Source organism: Macaca nemestrina, chromosome 7 (assembly GCF_043159975.1).
Source record: "Macaca nemestrina isolate mMacNem1 chromosome 7, mMacNem.hap1, whole genome shotgun sequence".
Lineage (NCBI taxonomy): Eukaryota > Metazoa > Chordata > Mammalia > Primates > Cercopithecidae > Macaca > Macaca nemestrina.
Genome location: NC_092131.1, coordinates 40,075,992 through 40,097,050, shown reverse-complemented (window position 1 = coordinate 40,097,050; position 21,059 = coordinate 40,075,992). Strand labels below are relative to the sequence as shown.

The 21,059-nt window shown below is 36.6% G+C and overlaps 1 protein-coding gene across 18 annotated transcripts in view; it reads left to right on the top strand.

The window, feature by feature from the left end:
- The window catches only part of LOC105472874 (RAD51 paralog B), an 861,624-nt gene that overhangs the window by 49,466 nt on the left and 791,099 nt on the right, over positions 1–21,059 (top strand). For all 18 annotated transcript variants that reach the window (XR_011625798.1, XR_011625797.1, XR_981891.3 and 15 more), the window contains 2 exons: positions 10,786–10,905; positions 11,950–12,133. Coding sequence is in view for 9 of the 18 variants with exons in the window: in XM_071099979.1 (XP_070956080.1) it covers positions 10,786–10,905; positions 11,950–12,133 (304 nt within the window). In the remaining 9 variants the exon portion in view is untranslated. The remainder of the gene's footprint in view (positions 1–10,785; positions 10,906–11,949; positions 12,134–21,059) is intronic.

Genomic DNA, 21,059 nt, shown 5'->3' with positions numbered 1-21,059 from the left:
CTCTCAGAGTGCCAAGTTCCCCACAGATAGTTATCTTTAATACCTAACAAACTACAGTCATGAGCCACATAACATTTCAGTCAAGGATGGACTGCATGTAAGATGGTGGTTGCATAAGATTATAATACCATAATTTTTCTGTATCTTGTTAAAGTTTAGATACAAAGATATTTGTCACTGTGTTACAATTGCCTACAGTATTCAGTATAGTAACACCCTGCACAGGTTTGTAGCCTAGGAGCAATAGGCTATACCATATAGCCTAGGTGTGTAGTAGGCTATACTATCTAGGTTTGTAGAAGTACACTTTATGATGTTCGCACAACAGTGAAATTGCCTAATGACACATTTCTCAGTACATATCCCCGTTGTTATGTGCCATATAGCTGTATTTAGAGTATCATTCTTTCTGGATTTGTATATAAAATTGGAGGCAGGGAGTGGTAGTGACCAGCCATGACTCGGGCTGATTCTGAAGGTAATACCAGTGTGGTCTTAAGACCGTTGACATATTTGCTTTTTGGTATAAATTTGGAATCTTTGACCCAGAAAGAAACAATAGGGGAGATAAATTCCCTCTTACTCATTTTTTTGAGATGGTTTCATGACACTGGGTAGGTTTTCCTCAGTTCAGTTTTGCTGCCTTATCATTTGTAAATCTAGGTGAATTAGTGGGGAGGGAGATCCTGAAAAGTTTCTAGGATATACAGTAGAAATAGTCATAAGTACTTATTACTGTAACAAAGCTTTGGAATATTCTGGAATCTGTAAGAAATTAATAGATTCATATCATTATATTCAGTAATACATATTGAATGAATGAACAGAGAAATAGTGCATATGTACAAGAAGCTTTGAGAAGCAGTAAGCCTACATTTTAGCACATTTATGATGCTATATTTTAACTAGGATTTTGGAAAACTTTTTACATTAAGCATATGTTTTATTTCAAGTTGGCATGTGGTCACTAATGAAAAGCTTTTATTTTTCCTTTTATATAAGAGCTATGAAGTCACATAGGGAACTAATAATTCTGAACAGGGTTTTGCTCCTTAATTGACATATGCCTTTTGATTCTGGAACTGGTTAGGAAAGAAGTCTCTCTGTATCCATGAGCAGTTAACTCTTTCCAGAATTGGAATCTTTAAAGTGCATTGTAGCTATCAGGTCCAAATTAAGGCATAGATAGTCACTTGCAAGGTGAGATTTGATGGCAAAAGAAAAACTAATATGTGACCTAGAACTTCTTTTTCTTTTAAAAGAGGAGCACTTCTAACCATTTTCTGAGGCGTTCTACCACAGTAAATCCTTTGATTGTGGGATTGATAGTTAGCATTATTTGTGTATCAGAAATGAGTGGTTCTGGGCAGTGGGACATTGAGAGTATATGTAGGGTTAGGCTAAGTTAGATGATATGGAAGGGGAAGTTGGGAAGGCAGTGGTGTTTTACCTCAGGACATCTCCACTAGCAATTGATACACAAATGATTCATCCAGGGAGGAAGGAGATTTTAGAAATAAAGCTCTTAATAGGTTTTCAGGGATGTTTTGGGGTTTGATGGACTAAGAGTATAAAGGTAGCTTTTCTGACAGCATGGCCCTTTAGAATGGTGCTACTTCCGTTTTATAAATTAGTAGTTCTTAGTTGGGGGAGTAAGACAGACAGTTTCCCCTTTAGTAGGTACTTTGGAAATTTGTAGGGGGGTGCAAGAATAAGCGGTTTTTTTTACAGTAATAAATAGATGTGGTCTAGGGATGCTAGCCATTCTGTAATGTGATGGTCATTAAGACTGATAATGCTATAAATAATGTTTTATAAATTAGAGCATATTGCAGCATGATGTAATTGACATTCATCTCAGTTGATGCATACAGCAGCACTGTCGGGTGAGGAGGGGGGTATTATGATCTTCATTTTAGAAATAAGAAAAATGGGACAGAAACCGTGTGATTTGCCCAAGATCATATAGCTAGTAAGATAGCTGAGAGGTAGGCCGGGTACGGTGGCTTACGCCTGTAATCTCAGCACTTTGGGAGGCTGAGGTGGGCGGATCACAAGGTCAGGAGATCGAGACCATGGTGAAACCCCGTCTCTACTAAAAATACAAAAAATTAGCCGGGCGCGGTGGCGGGCCCCTGTAGTCCCAGCTACTCAGGAGGCTGAGGCAGGAGAAAGGCGTGAACCCGGGAGGCGGAGCTTGCAGTGAGCCGAGATCGCGCCACTGCACTTCAGCCTGGGCGAGAGAGCGAGACTCCGTCTCAAAAAAAAAAAAAAAAAAAAAAGATATAGCTGAGAGGTGAACTCATGTCCTCTTTCCACGAACTGTGGTTGGAAAAAATGATTGACTCTGAGAAAGGATCCAAGTAGTGTTTTCATTCTTTCATTCAGTAATACCTGTTTGACATTTGGGCTTTCTGTCTATGAATCTGTCTTTATCCCATTTCCCATTGGGCTTCCAGTCTTTTTATCCTTGATTTGCAGAAGCTTTTTGTATGTCTTCTAAATATTAATTGTCAGTTTTATACATTGTAAATATCTCCTCCTGCTCTGTTATCTGTCATCTTTATAGTATCCTTTGTTGAAGAGAAATTTATAATTAAAAAAAATTAAGTAGAGATGAGGTCTGACTTAGGCTACGGTGCAGTGGCACAATCATGGCTCACTGCTGTCTTGACTTACTGGGCTCAAGGGATCCCCTTGCTTTAGACTCCCGAATAGCTGGGACTATAGGTGTGTGCTACCATGCCTGGCTAATTAAAAACATTTTTTTGTAGAGCTGAGTCTCACCATCTTGCTCAAGCTGGTCTCGAACTCCTGGACTCAAGCAGGCCTCCTGCTTCCGCCTCCCAAAGTGCTTGAATTCTAAGCATGAGCCACCGTGCCTGGCCAGAAATTTGTAAATTTGAAGTTGTTGCCCAATGGTATTGGTTTTCAGATCTTAATTAAGTTTTCCCCCACTATTAGGTATCAAAGATACTGTCTTATAGTTTTTTCCTAATATAGTTATAGTTTTATCTTTTATGTCAATATCTTTAATCCATCAGAAATCCATTAAGGATATATTTTCAATTTTTGTGTAAACTGCCACATTCTCCTCTAGAAATATTGTATATAATTGTGTCTCAACCAACAGTACTTTGAGAGCCTTCATCACTGTTTTTAGTTTCTTTAATTTTGTCATACTTATGGGAAAAAAGGGATAGCTCGTTGTTTTAACTATTGTGAGCCAACATATATTCATTGTCCATTTATATTTCTTTGGCAATTTGTCCATTTTTTCTTGTTGATATATATAAATGCTTTGTGTATTATGGATATTTATGTTTACATGATTTTGTTCCTAGGCTAGAATTCTATAATTTGTCTTTTAACTTTGGTTATGCTATCTTTTATTATCTATGATTTTTTTGGTGGTTGACCTTTCAGATTTTGCTTTATGGCTGTAGTTTTTAAAGTTTTAATTTTCAGGACCCTTACACTCTTTAGGTGGATTATGTCAATTGATATTTATCATATTAGAAATTTAAACTGGAATATTTAAAGAATATTTAACTATTATCTATTATGCAGTAAGTCCATTACATGGTGTGTTTTTGTTTGTTTTTGTTTTTGAGATGGAGTCTCACTGTTGCCTGGGCTTGAGTGCAGTGGTGTGATCTTGGTTCCCTATAACCTCTGCTTCCCAGGTTCAAGCGATTCTCCTTCCTCAGTCTCCTGAATAGTTGCGATTACAGGTGCCCACCATTGCACCTGCCACCACACTGGGCTAATTTTTGAATTTTTAAATTAAAGACAGGGTGTTGCCATGTTGGCCAGGCTGGTCTCGAACTCCTGACCTCAAGTGATCTGTTCATCTCAGCCTCCCAAAGTCCTGGGATAACAGACGTGAGCCACTGTGCCCGGCCATTACATGTTAGCATATTGTACCAAAACACAGCTCCATTAGAAAAATAGAACCAGTAGAACACATATATTAAGAGAGTTATTGCAAAGAACTGGCATATGCAGATGTAGAGTTGTCTGAAATACACAGGGCAGGCTGTTGGAAAGGGCAGGCTAGAACTCTTAGGCAAGGGCCTAAGCTGTTGTCCATAGGTGGAATTTCATCTTTTTAAAGGAAGCCTCAGTTCTGCTCTTAAGGCTTTTCAAGTGATCGAATTAGCCCACCCAGATTATGTAGGATAATCTCTTGTACTTAAAGTCATCTGTTTATGGACATTAATGACATCTACAAAATCCTTTCACAACAATGCGTAGATTAGCGTTTGATAGAATAACAGGAGACTATGGCCTAGCCAAGTTGACACAAAACTGCCCGTCATACTTTTTTTTTTTTTTTTTTTTTTTTTTTTAAAAGAGACAGGGTCTCGCTCTGTCACCCAGGCTGGAGTGCAGTGGCATGATCATAGTTCACTGTAACCTCCAACTCCTGGACTTAAGAGAGCCTCCTGCCTCAGCCTCCTGAGTGGTGGGGACTACAGATGTGAGCCACTGCACCTGGCCTTTACATGTATTTTTTTATGGGAAATAAATACATTTTTGACTAAAAAAGGTGGGAAAAGAGTGGCATTGTTTTACGTTTTTGCAAATCTCTTTAGCATCTGACTTAACAGAAGACAGCTGGATTCGAATATCTACTTCTGCATTCAGTCTTTTGCAATCTGTTGTTTTGGTTGAGATATGAAGATCTGGCCTTATACTGGTTATAGCTGGAAAGGGAGGAATATTTTAATATTCTCTTCAGATAATTAAAGATATGCTTCTTTGATACTACACCAGGAATTGAGTAATAGTTGCCTAGAGGTTGGTTGTGATATAGAATCTGAAACCATATTATTGCATTTTTTCCATAGTTACATTAAAATCTATTCATCTGTCTTAGGCTTTTAATGGATATTTACCCATGCATGATTTTGTAATATTATGCATTTGTCACTCAGAAAATATTGGTTCACTGTCTTATGGAGTTCTTCTAAATGTTGACACATTTTATTACTCAATATAAAAAAATTTCATTAGTATCTTCACTGATCTGAACAAAAAGTATTTAAGTATTGGGATGCAGTCAAACTCATCGTAGCAGATGTAAGTTTTTTAGAATTTTGATTTTTCATTAAAAGCTTGAATTTTATCATTGGCAGTAAATATTGCCACTTGTTTTTTTTGAAGTGTCAGGCTTATTTTGCTCATTTTGAGAAAACATCTACCAAATATTTAAGTCAGAAAAAGCATAGTTTATCTGTCAATCATTCTTTCAAGTAAAAATGGTCTCCCATGGAAAAAGTGACTTCTTAATCTTAGAACCCAATTATACAGGTGTTTTTACTTGAGACAACAGTTATACTTCAGAATGTAGTAGAAGTGCTTCTATTTTGTCAAACAAAATATTAAAAATATGTCTGTGTTCTAATAAAACTCTATTGACAAAAACAGGCAATGGGCCAGGCATGGGCCATAGTGCACAGTTTGACAACCCCTGCTTCATTTACTTTCTTGAGCAAATGGAGAAGATTAATAATAGCCGTTTTGAGGTTTTTATCTATGAATGCCATCATATATATATTTTTAAATCTGTTTTTTTTTGACTGATTTTTCTCCTGGTTATGGATCTTTTCCTCTTCCTTTACTTGTCTGGTAATTTTTAAATTCTATGTTAGACATTGTAAATTTTACATTGTTGGGTGCTGGATTTTAACGTATGTCTTTAAAGAGTGTTAGGTTTTGTTTTAAGGTACAGTTTAGTATTAGTTTGATCCTTTTGAAGGTTGCTTTTGAATTTTGTTGTAGAAAAATCCCAGGTATAGTCATGCTTTGCTTAACAATGGAGATATGTTCTGAGAAATGCATTGTTAGGCAATTTCGTTGTTGTATGAACACCATACAGTGTACTTACATAAACCTAGATGGTATAGCCTATGGCACACCTAGACTATATGATATAGCCTATTGCTTCTAGGCTATAAACCTGTACAGCGTGTTACTGTATTGAATAGGCAATTACAACACAATGGTAAGTATTTGTGTATCTAAACAAAGGAAAGGTGTAGTCAAAATATACTATATAAGCTTATGGGACCACTGTTGTATAAGTGATGCATCATTGACTGAAATGTCGTTATGCAGCGCGTGACTGTGGTTTTTATTCTGAAACTTATTTAGCTCCACTACTAAGGTAAATGCTTCTGAAAATTCTGCCCAATGCCCAGTGTATAATAAGGTCTCTTTATTCTTCATCTTGTGTAAACCCGAATGTTCCCACCCTGTGTGGGCACTAGGAATTGTTCAGTCTGATACTTTCTGGTGGTCCTTTCCTCAGCCTCAGGTAGTTTTCCTTCACACATGTGCAGATTAGTTCTCAAGTGGACCTTTCTGCAGATCTCTGCAGTGCTCACTCTGCACACCTGCTTCCTCTCTGGTACTCTGCCCCCTAAGTTCTAGCCACCTTAGCTTTCCCGAACTCTGATCCCCATCTCCTCAACTCGGATTGTCTGCCAGGTTCTGTTTGCTTTCCCTTTCTTGTTTTGCAGCCTGGAAACTGCCTCTGGAGCAAGCTGAGGCGATTGTAAGCACATTGTGTTTGTTTCCTTTCTCTCAAGGATTACACTCTCAAGCTTTCTCTTGTTCAGTACCTGAAAGCTGTTATTTCATGTATTCTGTCTGATTTTCTACTTATTATTTTAGTGCAATTCTTGTACCAGTTAATCCTTTGTGGGCAGAAGTGAAAATCCTTTCTTTCATTCTCTCTTGAGTTCACTCTATCCAGGCTTTAGTTCCCAGCTCTATAATGCAACTAATTAAAAAAATTTTATCCTACCCAATAGCAGCATTTGAAAGAGTTGATCACTCTCTTTTTCTTAAAAAGCTTTCTTCCCTTGACTTCTTTTTATTTTTTTAGACAGGGTCTCACCTGACTCTGTCACCCAGGCTGGAGTACAGTGGTGCTATCATGGCTCACTGCAACTTTGACCCCCCAGGCTCAAGCAATCCTCTCACCTCAGCCTCTTGAGTAGCTGGGACCACAGGCACGTGCCACCATGCCCAGCTAATTTTTAAATTTTTAGTACAGATAAGATTTTGGTATGTTGCCCTGGTTGGTCTTAAACTTCTGGGCTCAAGAGATCCTCCTGCCTTGGCCTCCTAAAGTGTTGGGATTATAGGCGTGAGCCACCATCCCCAGCCCACTTGGCTTATTGGAGCCACTCTCTCTTATTTTACACCTACCTTCTTGATCACCTCCTCCTCTCAGTCCCTTTTGCTGGATCCTCCTCATCATTTTAACTTCTAGGCTTTGGGGAATCCTAGAACTCAGTCCTAGGACCTTTTCTCTTCTATATCTGTACTCAATCCCTAATATCATCTGGTCTTATGATGTTTAAAATCTTTTATGGGCTATAACTCCTGGATTGATATCTGAATTCTGAGCTTTCCCATGAACTTCAGATTCATATTCGTTTGCATAATGACATGGAACTTGGATAGGTTTACATACATGGATTTCCTGATACGTCCAAAACTGCATTTTTGATTCCCTCATAAAGGAAATAAAACATGCAAATAGCACCAATAACCAAAACCTTTATCTGAATCTTGTCTTTTCTGCTTCAATAAAATTGTGATTCCATTCTTCTAGACACTCATCCAATTAGTCAAGAAATTCTTTCTTTCTTTCTTTCTTTTTTTTTTTTTTTGAGATGGAACCTCACTCTGTCGCCCAGGCTGAGTGCAGTGGCATGATCTTGGCTCACTGCAACCTCCATCTCCCAGATTCAAGTGATTCTTTTGCTTCAGCCTCCTGAGTAGCTGGGATTACAGGCGTGTGCCACCACACCTGGCTAATTTTTATAGTTTTAGTAGAGACGGGGTTTTGCCATGTTGGCCAGGCTGGTCTTGAACTCCTGACCTCAGGTGATCTGCCTGCCTCGGCTCCCACAGTGTTGGGATTACAGGCGTGAGCCACCACGCCTGGCCAAGAAATTCTTTTAGCTCCTCTTTTGAACTATATCTGGAGTCCAGTTACTTCTCATCACTTGACCTGTTACTTCCCTGGGTGAGATCACTACCAGCTCTTAACTGGTCACTACCAGCTCTTGTCTGTGCTAGCTGATCTCCTTGCTTTCACTCTTGCCCAAGCCTCTTCTCCGTTTGGCAGTTTGAGCAGTCCTTTAAAAAAAAAGAAGTCAGATCATGTTGTTCCTGCTTCTAGGCTTCCCATTTTGCTAAATAAAAGCTAAAAAAATACCACAGACCTAAAGGTCTTATGTGATCTTGGCCTTGGCTAGCTCTTTGTTTTCTATTATTCTCCCTCTTACTCCCTGTGTTCCAGATACTTTAGTCTCTTTGTTGTTTCTCAGACACACCAGGCATCTTTCCACATGTAAGCTTTTGCACTTGTTATAATTCCCTATTCTTGTGTGCTATTTCACTGGATATCCACATGGTTCATTTTCTTACCTCTTTTAAGCTTTTGCTCAAATGTCACCTTATTAATGAGGCTTTGTCAGTTCACCTTACATAAAATATAAAATAGCACTAGCCCCACCTGTCACATTCTATTCTCTCATCCTGCTTCATTTTCCTCTAGAGCCTTATTACCTGATATGTAATATATATTTATTTGTCTTCCTCAGTAGAATGTAAACCCCATGAGAGAAGGGTTTTTCTTTTTCTTTTGGTGGTGGTGGTTGTTCAATGCCATATTCTCGGCACCTAGAACAGTGCCTGGCATATAGTAGGTCAACAATAAATATTTGTTGAATGAATGTATCTTAAGTGCTCATTTTGTAAAGAATATTTTTTATAAAAAGATATCCACTAGATGGCATTATTTTCAAACTTTATATAATTAATGTCTGGGAGCAAACGATAGGTTCTTTTCTGTTTTTTGCCCTAAACAAAAAAGATCTTTGTGATGAAGATTGTCACAAGAAGTTACTGGGATGAATGCGAGGCATGTCGAATACTGCATTTATATTTGGTTTTTGATTTATATTTTTTAGATTTTTTTATAAAATAAAAAACATTTGGAGAAACAGAGAAAATTACAGCATATTGGTGTGTAAATGGTCCATTTAATACAGTTATTTAGCATGGTAACTGTGAACAAAGGTTGTTCATGTCTATCTTTCGACTGTTATTCCTTTTCCGAGGCCTTCAGCAATGGGAAAGCAGCAATAAGTTCCAGAGCCTTTCACTACTCAAGCCACTAGTGGAAATCCAGCCTAGTGCTAGAGGGCAGAAAATTGTCAGCTGCTGAGTTCTTGTTGCTAATGAGCTAGGTACTCTCAATCTGGTTCCTAATCAACTGGGCATTCAAATTTTGAAAAACTTCCATGTTTCTAGAAGATGTTGCCAGACCTATCCTGTTAAAAACTGGTAGGTTCTAAGTGCCAGAGATTTTTAGCTGACTTCTCTGACCAGCACTAAACGCAGCAAATAGTTTCCCTAATCAAAAAATTTATGCTTTCCCCGCAAACCGTCAGGATTTGGCTGCTCTGCCTGTGCCAGTGCCATCTCATTGCTTGATTTCCTCACTTACCTCATTTCCTTCTTCCATTTCAATCCCTGTGCCTCTCTTAAGCTCTTTTCCTGGATGGTTATTTGATCCATTTTATTCTCACTCTTCACACCTCTTTTGGTACTATTCCTTACTCATGAAGTATTTTTTCCTCTTCCTGTTCAACTTAGCTATGTATATTTTTCTTTTCAAATTGTTCAAAAATATACTTAAAAACAGTTGTTGAAGTTCTCTCTTCTCTTTTCCTGTTTTAGGTTTTTCTCTTTTATTTCTAATCAGAGCAAATGTAAGGACTTGTTTTGTTTATCTTTTCAAAGTTCCCAGCCTCTTCTCAGAACTCTATTTCGAAATGAAAACACTGTTCTTTTGTACTTTTGAGTCTCTAAATGGAACATAAAATATAGGATGGTTTTCGAGTTTACAGCCTCTCCTCCCAGTTCCCCTGGGATGGCTAAGTACTAGGGCTGATAAAGTGTCATTTCATTTAAAATGAAATGTGACGGTTAAACTCAAAACATTTAAAATGAAATGAGATGGTTAAACTCAAAGACTTATATTTTTAACATTTTAAGCCATAAATATGAGAAATTTCTAGTAATGCTTTCCATATCTTATAATATGAATGATGGTGTTTTAACTTGTCACTCTCTTGTGTTTGGCCTACTGCATATATTAAACTGGCTTTGAGGCCAGAAATCAGTGTTTAGAAAATCACTTTTTGTTTACTAAGAAAATATTGGAACATTAATTTGTTTGGGCCATAATTTTCTGTTTACCAAGGAATTATTGCATAACATTAATTTGCCTGAATTGTTTCAATTGAGAAAGCGTATTTTTCTGGAATGAGACATGAAGACTTACTGATATCTATTATAATACAATATGCCATATTTGTTCAAATATACTTATTTCATTCAAGAAAATGAAAGCATTCTTATTTAGTAAACATACCTTATAGCTGCTACTCTAAATATCATTTACAAAAAACATATTTGATCCCAGAAAGATAAATCTCAAGAGACATTGTTGTTTGCTCAAGATTAGATGAGATCCAACAGCCCTTGCTAGTTTCATGCTATGACTGCTAACCTCTGTTAGTGCTTGCAAAGGAGAGCTTACATTTCTAAACCTGTATATTAAGCCATTTTGCTTATACTTGCTCTATTGATAATACTTAGAAGTTTCTCAAGTAAAATTATTTAGAGATTCAGCAATGTGACTTTAAATAGAATTAACTATTTTTGTTTGTGCTGTTTTTTTTTTACCCACAGACTGGTTGAGATAGCAGAATCCCGTTTTCCCCGATATTTTAACACTGAAGAAAAATTACTTTTGACAAGTAGTAAAGTTCATCTTTATCGGGAACTCACCTGTGATGAAGTTCTACAAAGGTATGCTGCTTTAGATTTTGATTTTTTAGTAATGCGTTGAAGGTTTATGTTTTATCTTTTATGTTTCATCTTCTGAGTGAATAAGTCTTTACAGGTTAGAATTATGTGGAATAACTTTTTCAGTGTTCTTCTTTGTTATAGCCTTTTGGTTGAAGTCTTTCTTTAAAAATGAAAAAAATTAAACGAATAAAAATGTTTTAGATTTAATTAAGTGGTGTAATACTTATCTATTGTTCCATTAACAAATTGTCTCACAGTTTAGTAGCTTAAAACAGCAAATACATATTATTTCACATAGTTTCTGAAGGTTAAGTGTCTGGGAGTAGCTTAGCTGGGTGTTTCTGGCTCAGTGGCGCTCAACAGGTTATAGTCAAGCTGGTGGCCAGGGCTGCAGTTGTCTCAAGGCTTGACTGGAGCTGGAGTATCTGCTTCCAAGCTCCCTAATGTAGTTGTTGGAAGGCCTCTGTTTCTTGCTGGCAGTGGGCAAGAGGCCTTTGTTCCTTACTATCTGGGCCTCTCCATAAATCACAACATAGCAACTTGCTTCCCTCAGAGTAAGTGACCTGAGAGACTGGGCAAGTGAAAGAGTACCCAAGATGAAAGCTGTAGTCTTTTATGACCTACACTCAGAAATAAGGTACCATGATTTTGTCATATGCTTGTGGTCACACCGATCAAGTCTGGCACACTGTGGGAGGGACCTATACAAGGATGTGAAATACCAAGAGGAGAGAGTAAGTGCAGGCCATTTTACAGACTGGCTACCACAAGTAGTTTTACCCCAAAATTGGAGCATTAGCATTATCTTAGGAGAATCAAGGAATTCTGAAACTACACAGAAACAGTTTGCTCTGTTTCCAGAAAAGTGTTATATGTCTAGAAGAGCTGAAAATAAGTTAGGTTTACTGAATTCTTGCAAATCATTACTGTAACTTAGGAAAGAATAGTTTGTTACTGTTTTTAATTTGCTTAGCCTTTGCAATACCCTTATTTATTTACTTTATCTTAAATTTATTGACTATTTTATAAATTCTTCTTTTATAGGATTGAATCTTTGGAAGAAGAAATTATCTCAAAAGGAATTAAACTTGTGATTATTGACTCTGTTGCTTCTGTGGTCAGAAAGGAGTTTGATACACAACTTCAAGGCAATCTCAAAGAAAGAAACAAGTTCTTGGCAAGAGAAGCATGCTCCTTGAAGTATTTGGCTGAGGAGTTTTCCATCCCAGTAAGTTTTTCTTTTTTTTCTCTTATATCTTTTCCTTTCTTTTCTTTCTTTTATATTACATTCACCGACTTATAGTATCAAATAATAAAATTAGAGGGAAATGTAAAACAGATGACTTTTTAAAGGTAGTACAGTCTAATTGCTATAGCAAACATTACCATCATCTTAAATTAGCTCATCTGCTGAGATTATTTTATCCTTTTAATAATTTGAGCCTGGAGTAGATTTAAATGATGTTTTTAAAAGTTCCTGTAGTCCTTCCGTTTCTTCATTCTCATTGTTTACTCTTTGTATATGCTTTATATCACATTTCTCATATTATAGTAAAACTTCATGAAATTGCCTAGGTCCATTTCTATGTAATTAAAAAAGATCCTGCAGTTGTTGTTAGTTTTGTTGTAAGTATTTTAGGTTTAGATACTGTGTTATTGTGTTCAGTGCTGTTTTGCGTACAATAGGATTTGGTTTGCCTCAAATAGTCAGAGGTTAACCATTAAGGGATGTTGGAATGATAGTAGTGAAAAGTGTCAGTAAGAAAACTTTGAAAGATTACTTGTGGCATGGCTTTTTCTAGTGGGCATTGTGATCAGAAATCTGAAGATGACAGGATATTGCAAGGGCTTGTGATGTGTAACTTGCAAGACATAAGTGTGTACTAAGTTACACTCCCATCTGCAGTGTGTCAGAGTTTCAGTTGTTCCACAGCCTCATCAACATTCAGGCTCCTCAATTTTAGTCATGCTTCATCTCAAGAAAAGATAGTTCCTTAAACTGAGATAAAATTTGGTTATGATTTTATAATTTTTAGATTTGTTTTTGGAAAATTAAAATCTTGGATCTTTGCAACGTAAAGAGTATGTATAAGTAATATAAACTACCACACAGCCTTTGAGATTTATAAAACCAAGGAAGAAGTCAAGGGAGAAAATACGGCATTCAAAAAGTTCTACATACTTTAATGGCTTTTTAGTTTGTATTTTGAATTAAAGTCAAGTGCTGTTAAGTTTATCTTGGGTGATGTTCATCTTTTACATCTTATTGTGTAGTTGGTTAAAATGATAAATTCAAATTTATATTTTTCCTGGTCAAGGAGAATAAGGGAACTTTGAAATCTTGTATAAAGATACTTGATTGAATAGAAATTTATGTCCTATATAGTCGGCCCTCTGTATCTGTGGGTTCTGCATCCATGGATTCAACCAACTAAGGATAGAAGATATTTGAAAAAACAATGGATGTGGTAGTGTGCCCCTGCAGTCTCAGCTACTCAAGAGGCTGACGTGGGAGGATCACTTGGGCCCAGGAGGTTGAGTTTGCATTGAGCCATGTTCATGCCACTGCACTCCAGCCTGGGAGACAGAGTGAGACCCTCTCTCTAAATATATATATATATTTGAAAAAAAAGAAAAGGATTGTTGTCTTTGTACTGAACACGTACAGACTTTTTTCTTGTCATGATTCCCTACAGTTTAGCAGGGATCTACATAGCATATACGTTGTATTGGGTATTATAAGTAATATAAAGTTGATTTAAAGTATATAGGAGAATGTACATAGGTTATATGCAAACACTGCACCATTTTATATGAGGGACTTGAGCATCCATGGATTGTGGTATCTGCAGAGTAGTCCTGGAACCAATCCCCCATGGATACAGGAGGATGACTATATATTCTTATTTTAACAGAATTCATACTGTTGCTTGACTTAATGCCATGCAAAATAAAATTCACTTTTTAAAAGTTGTGTTTGTTTGATTTTAAGTAGTAATTGTAGGCTAATGCTTTTCAGTTTTTCCTAAGGTGATTTATTTTCCCAAGTGAGAAAGGGGCACTGCTTTTCTTTGTTTTTAATAGAACCCTCTGAAAAAATAGGTACTAAATATCTCATTTCTCTGCTTCTGGCTTTGTTTATCTATTTAGAGATAAATGCAGTTTATACTATGTACTTATATAACTGTGATATCTGTTTTTTGTGACAAGTAAGATTGTAAGATTGGTTTTAAAAGGATTTTGAAAAATATTTCCTTTAGAAAATGTTGGAATTTTCCTAGCTAAATTGATGCATTTAAATGGAAAATCTCTCACACAGGTCCAAGATTTAATTAAAAAAAAAAAAGGAAATCATGAACTTTTACACATTTATACTATACTTGAATAGGTGGTTTAATTAAGTTGATGCAAAAGCAGTTGCAATATATTATATTATATATTGCAGTATATTATTGTCTGGTTCATTTGCTTTACAAATTAGTAAACCCGAGCCTTTTTGTAGTTCCTTTTACATGCCAACAGATACTCCTGTTCGAGGAGTATTTACTGTTCCTCAGCCTGGAACCTTCCTCCCCTAAATATCCACATGGCTTATTCTATCCTGTCATCTTATCAGTGAGGACCTCCCAAACCATATAAGTATTAACCATACCCCCGCTGTTTGTTTCTTCTCCATCACAGTTTTCACCCCTTAGCATGTTATGTATCTAATATTTGTGTGTTCCTTCTACTGCCTCATTCTCTCTCTCTCTCTATTTATTTATGTTTTGAGACAGGGTCTCTGTCACCCAGGCTGGAGTGCAGGCACAATCATGGCTCACTGTGGCCTCAATCTCCCAGGCTCAAGTGATCCTCCCACCTCATTCTCCCAGGTAGCTGGGACTACAGGCATGCAACACCACCACACCTGGCTAATTTTTTATGTTTGGTAGAGACACGATCTCACTATGTTGCCTAGTCTGGTCTCAAACTCCTTTGCTCAAGCAATTCTCCCATCGTGGCCTCCCAAAGTTCTGGGATTACAGGCATGAGCCACTGCACCTGGCCTGCCTTATTCTCAGTACCAGCAATAGTGCCTAACATATAGTAGACACTCAACAAATATTTTTGAATGTATGAATTGTAGATATTGCTTCTCATCTTGGTCTTTACTTAATCTTGTCTCTATTGGTACTGAACTTAAATTTTAATATTTGCTTTTAACCCTATTGTTATCTTTTATTTTAACAGTAATAAAATATAATTTTCAGTGGCAGAATGTCTTATATTGGAGCTGTACTCAAATTACATTGGCATCTTATAGGAAGAAAAATAATTCTTCAGATTCTTAAATTTTGAAAAGGCTTTAGAGATTTAGATAGTATCAGAGAGCCAGGCAGTAGGAGAAAAGGTTTTTATCTCAGTCTAGTAGAACTATGACAGGTGAATGTCTGATGGCCTCTGAGCACTGGGTGGTAAGCCATGCATTCTAGATATATAGATGGCAGTTATGTGCTGATAAACACATGAAAAGATAGTTAAAATCCTGTCATTAGGGACATGCAAATTAAAATCCCAATGCCGTACCGCTACACATCTATTAGAATGGCTCAAAAAACCCTGATCTGAACCATTCCCTCTTCTCTGTAGGCTCAGGACCCAGGGCTGGTACCACCACAAACCCAGTAACTTAAGGAATTAGGAAGAAGGGTAAGAGAGCAGTCTGCTTATAAGAGCAGTGTTTTCTCAAACTAGGTTAAGGCACTGACCCCTTTTAAATGCAAATAATATTCTCACAAAACCCCACTGCTGACTTCATTTTTATTGCAGTATCACAGAAATGTACAGAATTATAAGACTAGCTAATAATTCTTAACATTAAGTCATGCTTATAAAACCATAAAGATGGATTGCATCTATAGGCACCATAGTACTGTTCAAATTAATTATGTCAATTTAATATGTTATTTTTGATAATTTGCTAAATTAAATTATTGCTTGCTATATATATAAGCTTATCTCACGGACTGCTTTAAATATATATATATAGTGATGATTCAGCTTTTCCCCCTCTTTTTCTGTTTGAACTAGTACTAAAAAACCTTCATCTGTTTGGGAAGGGTGACATCGTTTGGCCCTCATGTGGGCATGAATGCATTTAAGTTTTAAGTATGCTGTTGCTCTTTTCTACATTAGTCCCTGAGAATTAAAGAGGAATTAATTGGTATCACTTGATTGAAAACAGATACATGAATATATTTCAGAGGTTTTCAATTATAAGATGGCTTTACTAATATTTTGAGGGTATCACTGAAATGAAAACATAAAATTAAAAAATTTTCACAGAGAATTTTATAGACTTTTGAATATGTTCAGACTGCAGTTTTGAGAAGCAGTTGTAGAAGTCTGGTAGAATCTTTTTTCCTGAAGTTTATGGAGGTGGTGTAAGTGATACTCTGCCATTGGGATGGAAGATGCAGAACCTTTGTCTTTTTAAAGCGTGTTCACACTAGTATTGAAAAAACAGTAGGCTCTGAAGCTGTTTAGAGATACTTGATAAAAATAACCGAAAAAAATTTAAATATTGCTTTATAAACTACTAAATTGTGGTTATGGCTATATATGTTGACTGTTTATCATTGACTTCTAATTACCACTTATAGAATAGTTATTATACATATTGTAAATTATGTATCAGATTAAAATATTAGGATGTTTTTGCCAGAAAGGACCTTAAAATTTAGTTTGGCCCCTTCATTTTACAGATGACAGTGAGGCCGAAAAGTGACCTGACTTGCTCCAGGACACTCAGCATAGGAAAGGACAAGCAGTGGGTAGAATGAGAGATCTTTTAGATGCCAGTTTGGGGATTTTTTTTTCCACAGCAGAATTTTCTTTTTTTCTGAGACGTACAGAATTATGGTGGACTGTAAACTTATTAATGACAGGATTATATCTTCTGTTTCTCTGATTTCCAGGACCTAGCACTGTGGATAACTAATATTTAGGAGGTAACAGCTAATGAAAGTACAATTAAGGTTTATGAAAATAGTATTACCATATGTATGTCATATTTACGTTCATTGGAATATTTTTCTTTATCTTTTAAAACATAATTTGAATTTTTTTATGCTTACTGCTGGAATTCTTGTTATGTTTTTTTTTGAGACGGAGTCTCGCTCTGTCGCCCAGGCTGGAGTGCAGTGGCCAGATCTCAGCTCACTGCAAGCTCCGCCTCCCGGGTTCCCGCCATTCTCCTGCCTCAGCCTCCCGAGTAGCTGGGACCACAGGCGCCGCCACCTCGCCCGGCTAATTTTTTGTGTTTTTAGTAGAGACGGAGTTTCGCCGTGTTAGCCAGGATGGTCTCGATCTCCTGACCTTGTGATCCGCCCGTCTCGGCCTCCCAAAGTGCTGGGATTACAGGCTTGAGCCACCGCGCCCGGCCATGTTTTTGTTTTTAAATTGACCTTTGTAGTATGCCATGTTAGTTATATTCTTTTTATTTATTTTCAATTCCAGAGTTGTATAAGTTGTTGGAATTAAAGAGAATGAAAATATATTGCTTAGATAACAGGACTTTGACCTTTTGAAAATTCTTTGGAAATGCTTTTTTACTTGTATTTCCAAGATCTACATTTTTACTTTTTCAGAGAATTCAACAAATCAATTTCTGTTGTTATATGAATAATATTGAACTTTTTTGTCTCCCCTTAATCTTCTACTTCCTTCATTTCTTGATATTGTACAAATGTTTTCTGGTATAAGGGGACGAGTACCAGTTAACACAATTTACAAAAGAGGTATATGGAGATAAATTTGGATATATTATTAAATATTCTAAGAGGGAAATGCCTTATTTCCATTGAAAGTTGTTAATATCCAAATTATTTTACTAAGATGTGCTTATAATCAGTTTTTCTGTTGCCATCTGTGTTCTTGATTACACACCTTTTGAGAATATCCATTGCTCTAATTTATTGCTGATCAAGGTTTTTGGAATTTTAATGATTATTTTTGTTTAAAGCTGCTTAGAAAAATGTATCAAAATATTTAATTTTTAATTTTGCTATTTTAAAGACAGTTTTAAATCATTAACAAATGGAAAGAATTTGTTCTTGTTTTAAAGTGGACATATAACAAGGTTAAACTTTTTATTATTATTTGACGCAAGCATAATTTTTTTTTTCTCTTTTTAGTGGTGAACTTCATGTGGGCCAGGATTTTATTTATTTATTTATTTATTTATTTATTTATTTCACATCATGAGCTGTCCCATTATGCCAAGTGGGTTTAATTTTTGTAGGATTATACCTTGTCTTAGATACTAATAAATATTGAAAATAGAAAAATAAGAAACTAGGCCACTTCATTTAAAATAATTAAGGTTTTATTAATTATAAATTGGGAATATTGTCTTTATAACTGCGAGATAAGAGGAAAAAGAATGTATGTACCCAAATTTGACATTTATTTTTATCTTAAACATATATATTCAGAACTGTCACTATGTGAAAGTCTGATGAAGTTACTCTGATTGTAAGGTAGGAGTCCTAGACCCTAGATATAGACATAGATATGCCATTAAAGCTCTGCAGTCCTATTTTGCTGTGTGTAGCATTGTTGTATGACTTCTAGAAATCACGTAATTTTTGGTTTACTCTTACTACTTTCATATTTGTTACTGAAAACAAGCACCATAGGACTTCTGAGGTAAGAAAAGTCCTTTATAGTGTTTTTCTTTTCCATAAATGCCTACTGTCGGCTCACACACATTTGAAATCAGATTGTTCTTAAAGCTATCCTGTGTTCATTCAGGTCCCTGAAACTCACAGTCTAGACTAAGCCTTTATCATTTAGTGAAAATAATTCTAGAAAAAGTGTATCTTTCTTTTGTGTAGCTCTTTATGACTTCTGAAACTTTGTTTTTATTGTTTCTAGCAAAAAGCTAGAAACAACTTAAAAGTTAATAAGTAGGTGATTGGCTACATTAATGTTGATATAGCCATACAATATTATATTGTGCCACTGTTACAATGAATGAGGTAGCCCAGAAATGGATTCATAGGTTATGCAGGCAAGGGTTAATTCAGCTGGCATGGGTTACTCACATCCAGCCTTTCCCAAAAAAGGCCTCTTTTCAGGACTGCCCTTGATTGGCTCCTAGGAGATGAGCACTGGGCCCTGGGAATATTCTGCCTAGTAAGAGAGTTATATGCCTGAGGACTTGAGCCACAGGTACTGGTTTGATCAGATAGTTTATGCAAACAGTATGATTTATGGTGAAGCCTATTTTTCTCTGGGGATCTGGGGACTACAATCTAAAGAGCTGAGGTCATTCACATGCAGGCATTGCATGCCTAGTGACTGACCCTCAATAAAAATGCTGGACATTAAGGCTTCAGTGAACTTTCCTGGTTGACATTACTTTGCATGTGTTGTCACACATTGTTGCTAGAGCAATTAAGCACATGCATGCAACTCTACTGGGAGAGGACACCTGGAATCTTGCACCTGGTTTCTCCTGGACTTTGCTCATGTACCTTTTCTGTTTGCTCATTTTGATCTGTATCCTTTTGCTGTAGTAAGCCATAACTGTCAATATAACAGCTTTTCTGAGTCCTGTGAGTCCTTCTAGTAAATCATTGAGCCAGAAGGTAATCATGGGGAACCTTGACATGCAGGGGCACTAATAGATATATACAAGGGTATCTATGGCAACTTAATTTGTAATTGCTCAAAACTGGCAAGATGTATTATAGTTAATAGTATTGCATCAATCTTAATACATTGGTTTTGATAATTGTACTATAGTATGTAAGATGGTGATATTAGGAGAAGCTGGGAGAAGGGCATTTGAGAACTCTATACCCGTTCCACAGCTTTGTGGTAAATCTAAAATTGTTTCCAAATAAAAAGTTAAAAAAGAAAAGGAGGTCAGGTGTGGTGGGTCACACCTGAAATCCCAGCATTTGGGAAACTAAGGCGGGAGGGTCACTTGGCCAGGAGCTAGAGACCATCCTGTGCAACATAGCAAGACTTCATCTTCACACACACACACACACCCCCCCCACATACACACACACACACAAAACAATTAGCTGGATATGGTGGTGCACACCTGTAGTCACAGCTACTTGGGAGGCTGGGGCAGGAGGATGGCTTGAGCCCAGGAGTTCAGGACTGCAATGAGCTATGAACATGCCACTGCATTCCAGCCTGGGTGACAGGGCAAGACCCTGTCTCAAAAAAATAATTCAGTCAATAAATAAATAAATAAATAAATAAATAAAGAGTAGGGCGGGTTTTATGAGTAGAAGTTGGCTCTGGGTACTCATAAAGAAATGGCACTGGCAGTATTTGGAGACGGGGACTTGATTTTTATGCACTGGTTCTCTTCCATTTAGTCATCTGGTCCCATAGATATTATCTAATACCTCTTCAATTTAAACCTTGCTCTTAATCTTTCAGCACATCCTCTTGACTCCACTTTCAAAATACATTCAGTACCTGATTACTTTCTATCACCTTCATTGCTATCATCTTGGTTCCTGGAGGTTAAAAGTACTGGTTTTGGAGTTAGACGTTGGTTTGAATCTTAGCTCCACTATTTACTAATTTTGTGACCTTGAATGAGTATTTATCCCAGCTCTAACCTTTAGTTTCCATGTTTGAAAAATGAGGTTAATAATATCTGACTCATAGGGCTGTGAGTATTAAATGAGATAATGTCTGTAATGTTCTTCACAATGTTTGGCACATTCAGTAAAAAGTAGCCTTTAATTATTAATTTTACTAGTTACCTCATTCCCGATGCCTGGTGTGTTTTATCTCTCTCCTCCTAAAATATTTTTTTAAAAGGCTGCAAGGGCCTCAGAAGGAAAAAATCATGTCTTATGTGAATGTCTTATGTGTATCCCCCTCTGTCTTATTGATGGATGCTGTTACTGCCTGAACCCTCCTTTATCTGGTTAACTTATACTTATTTTTTGGATCTCAGACTCTTTTTGTCTTTCCTTTTTAATTCCACCTTCAGCACTTGTGTCCAAAACTCCATGCTAGGAACAATGGGATAATAAAGATGAGTAAAGTCTTTGCCCTTAAGGCTTCTGCAAATAAGGTAATTGTAGAGACAAATCGCTGTCTGTGATATAATGGAGAATAAAATAAGTGTCTTG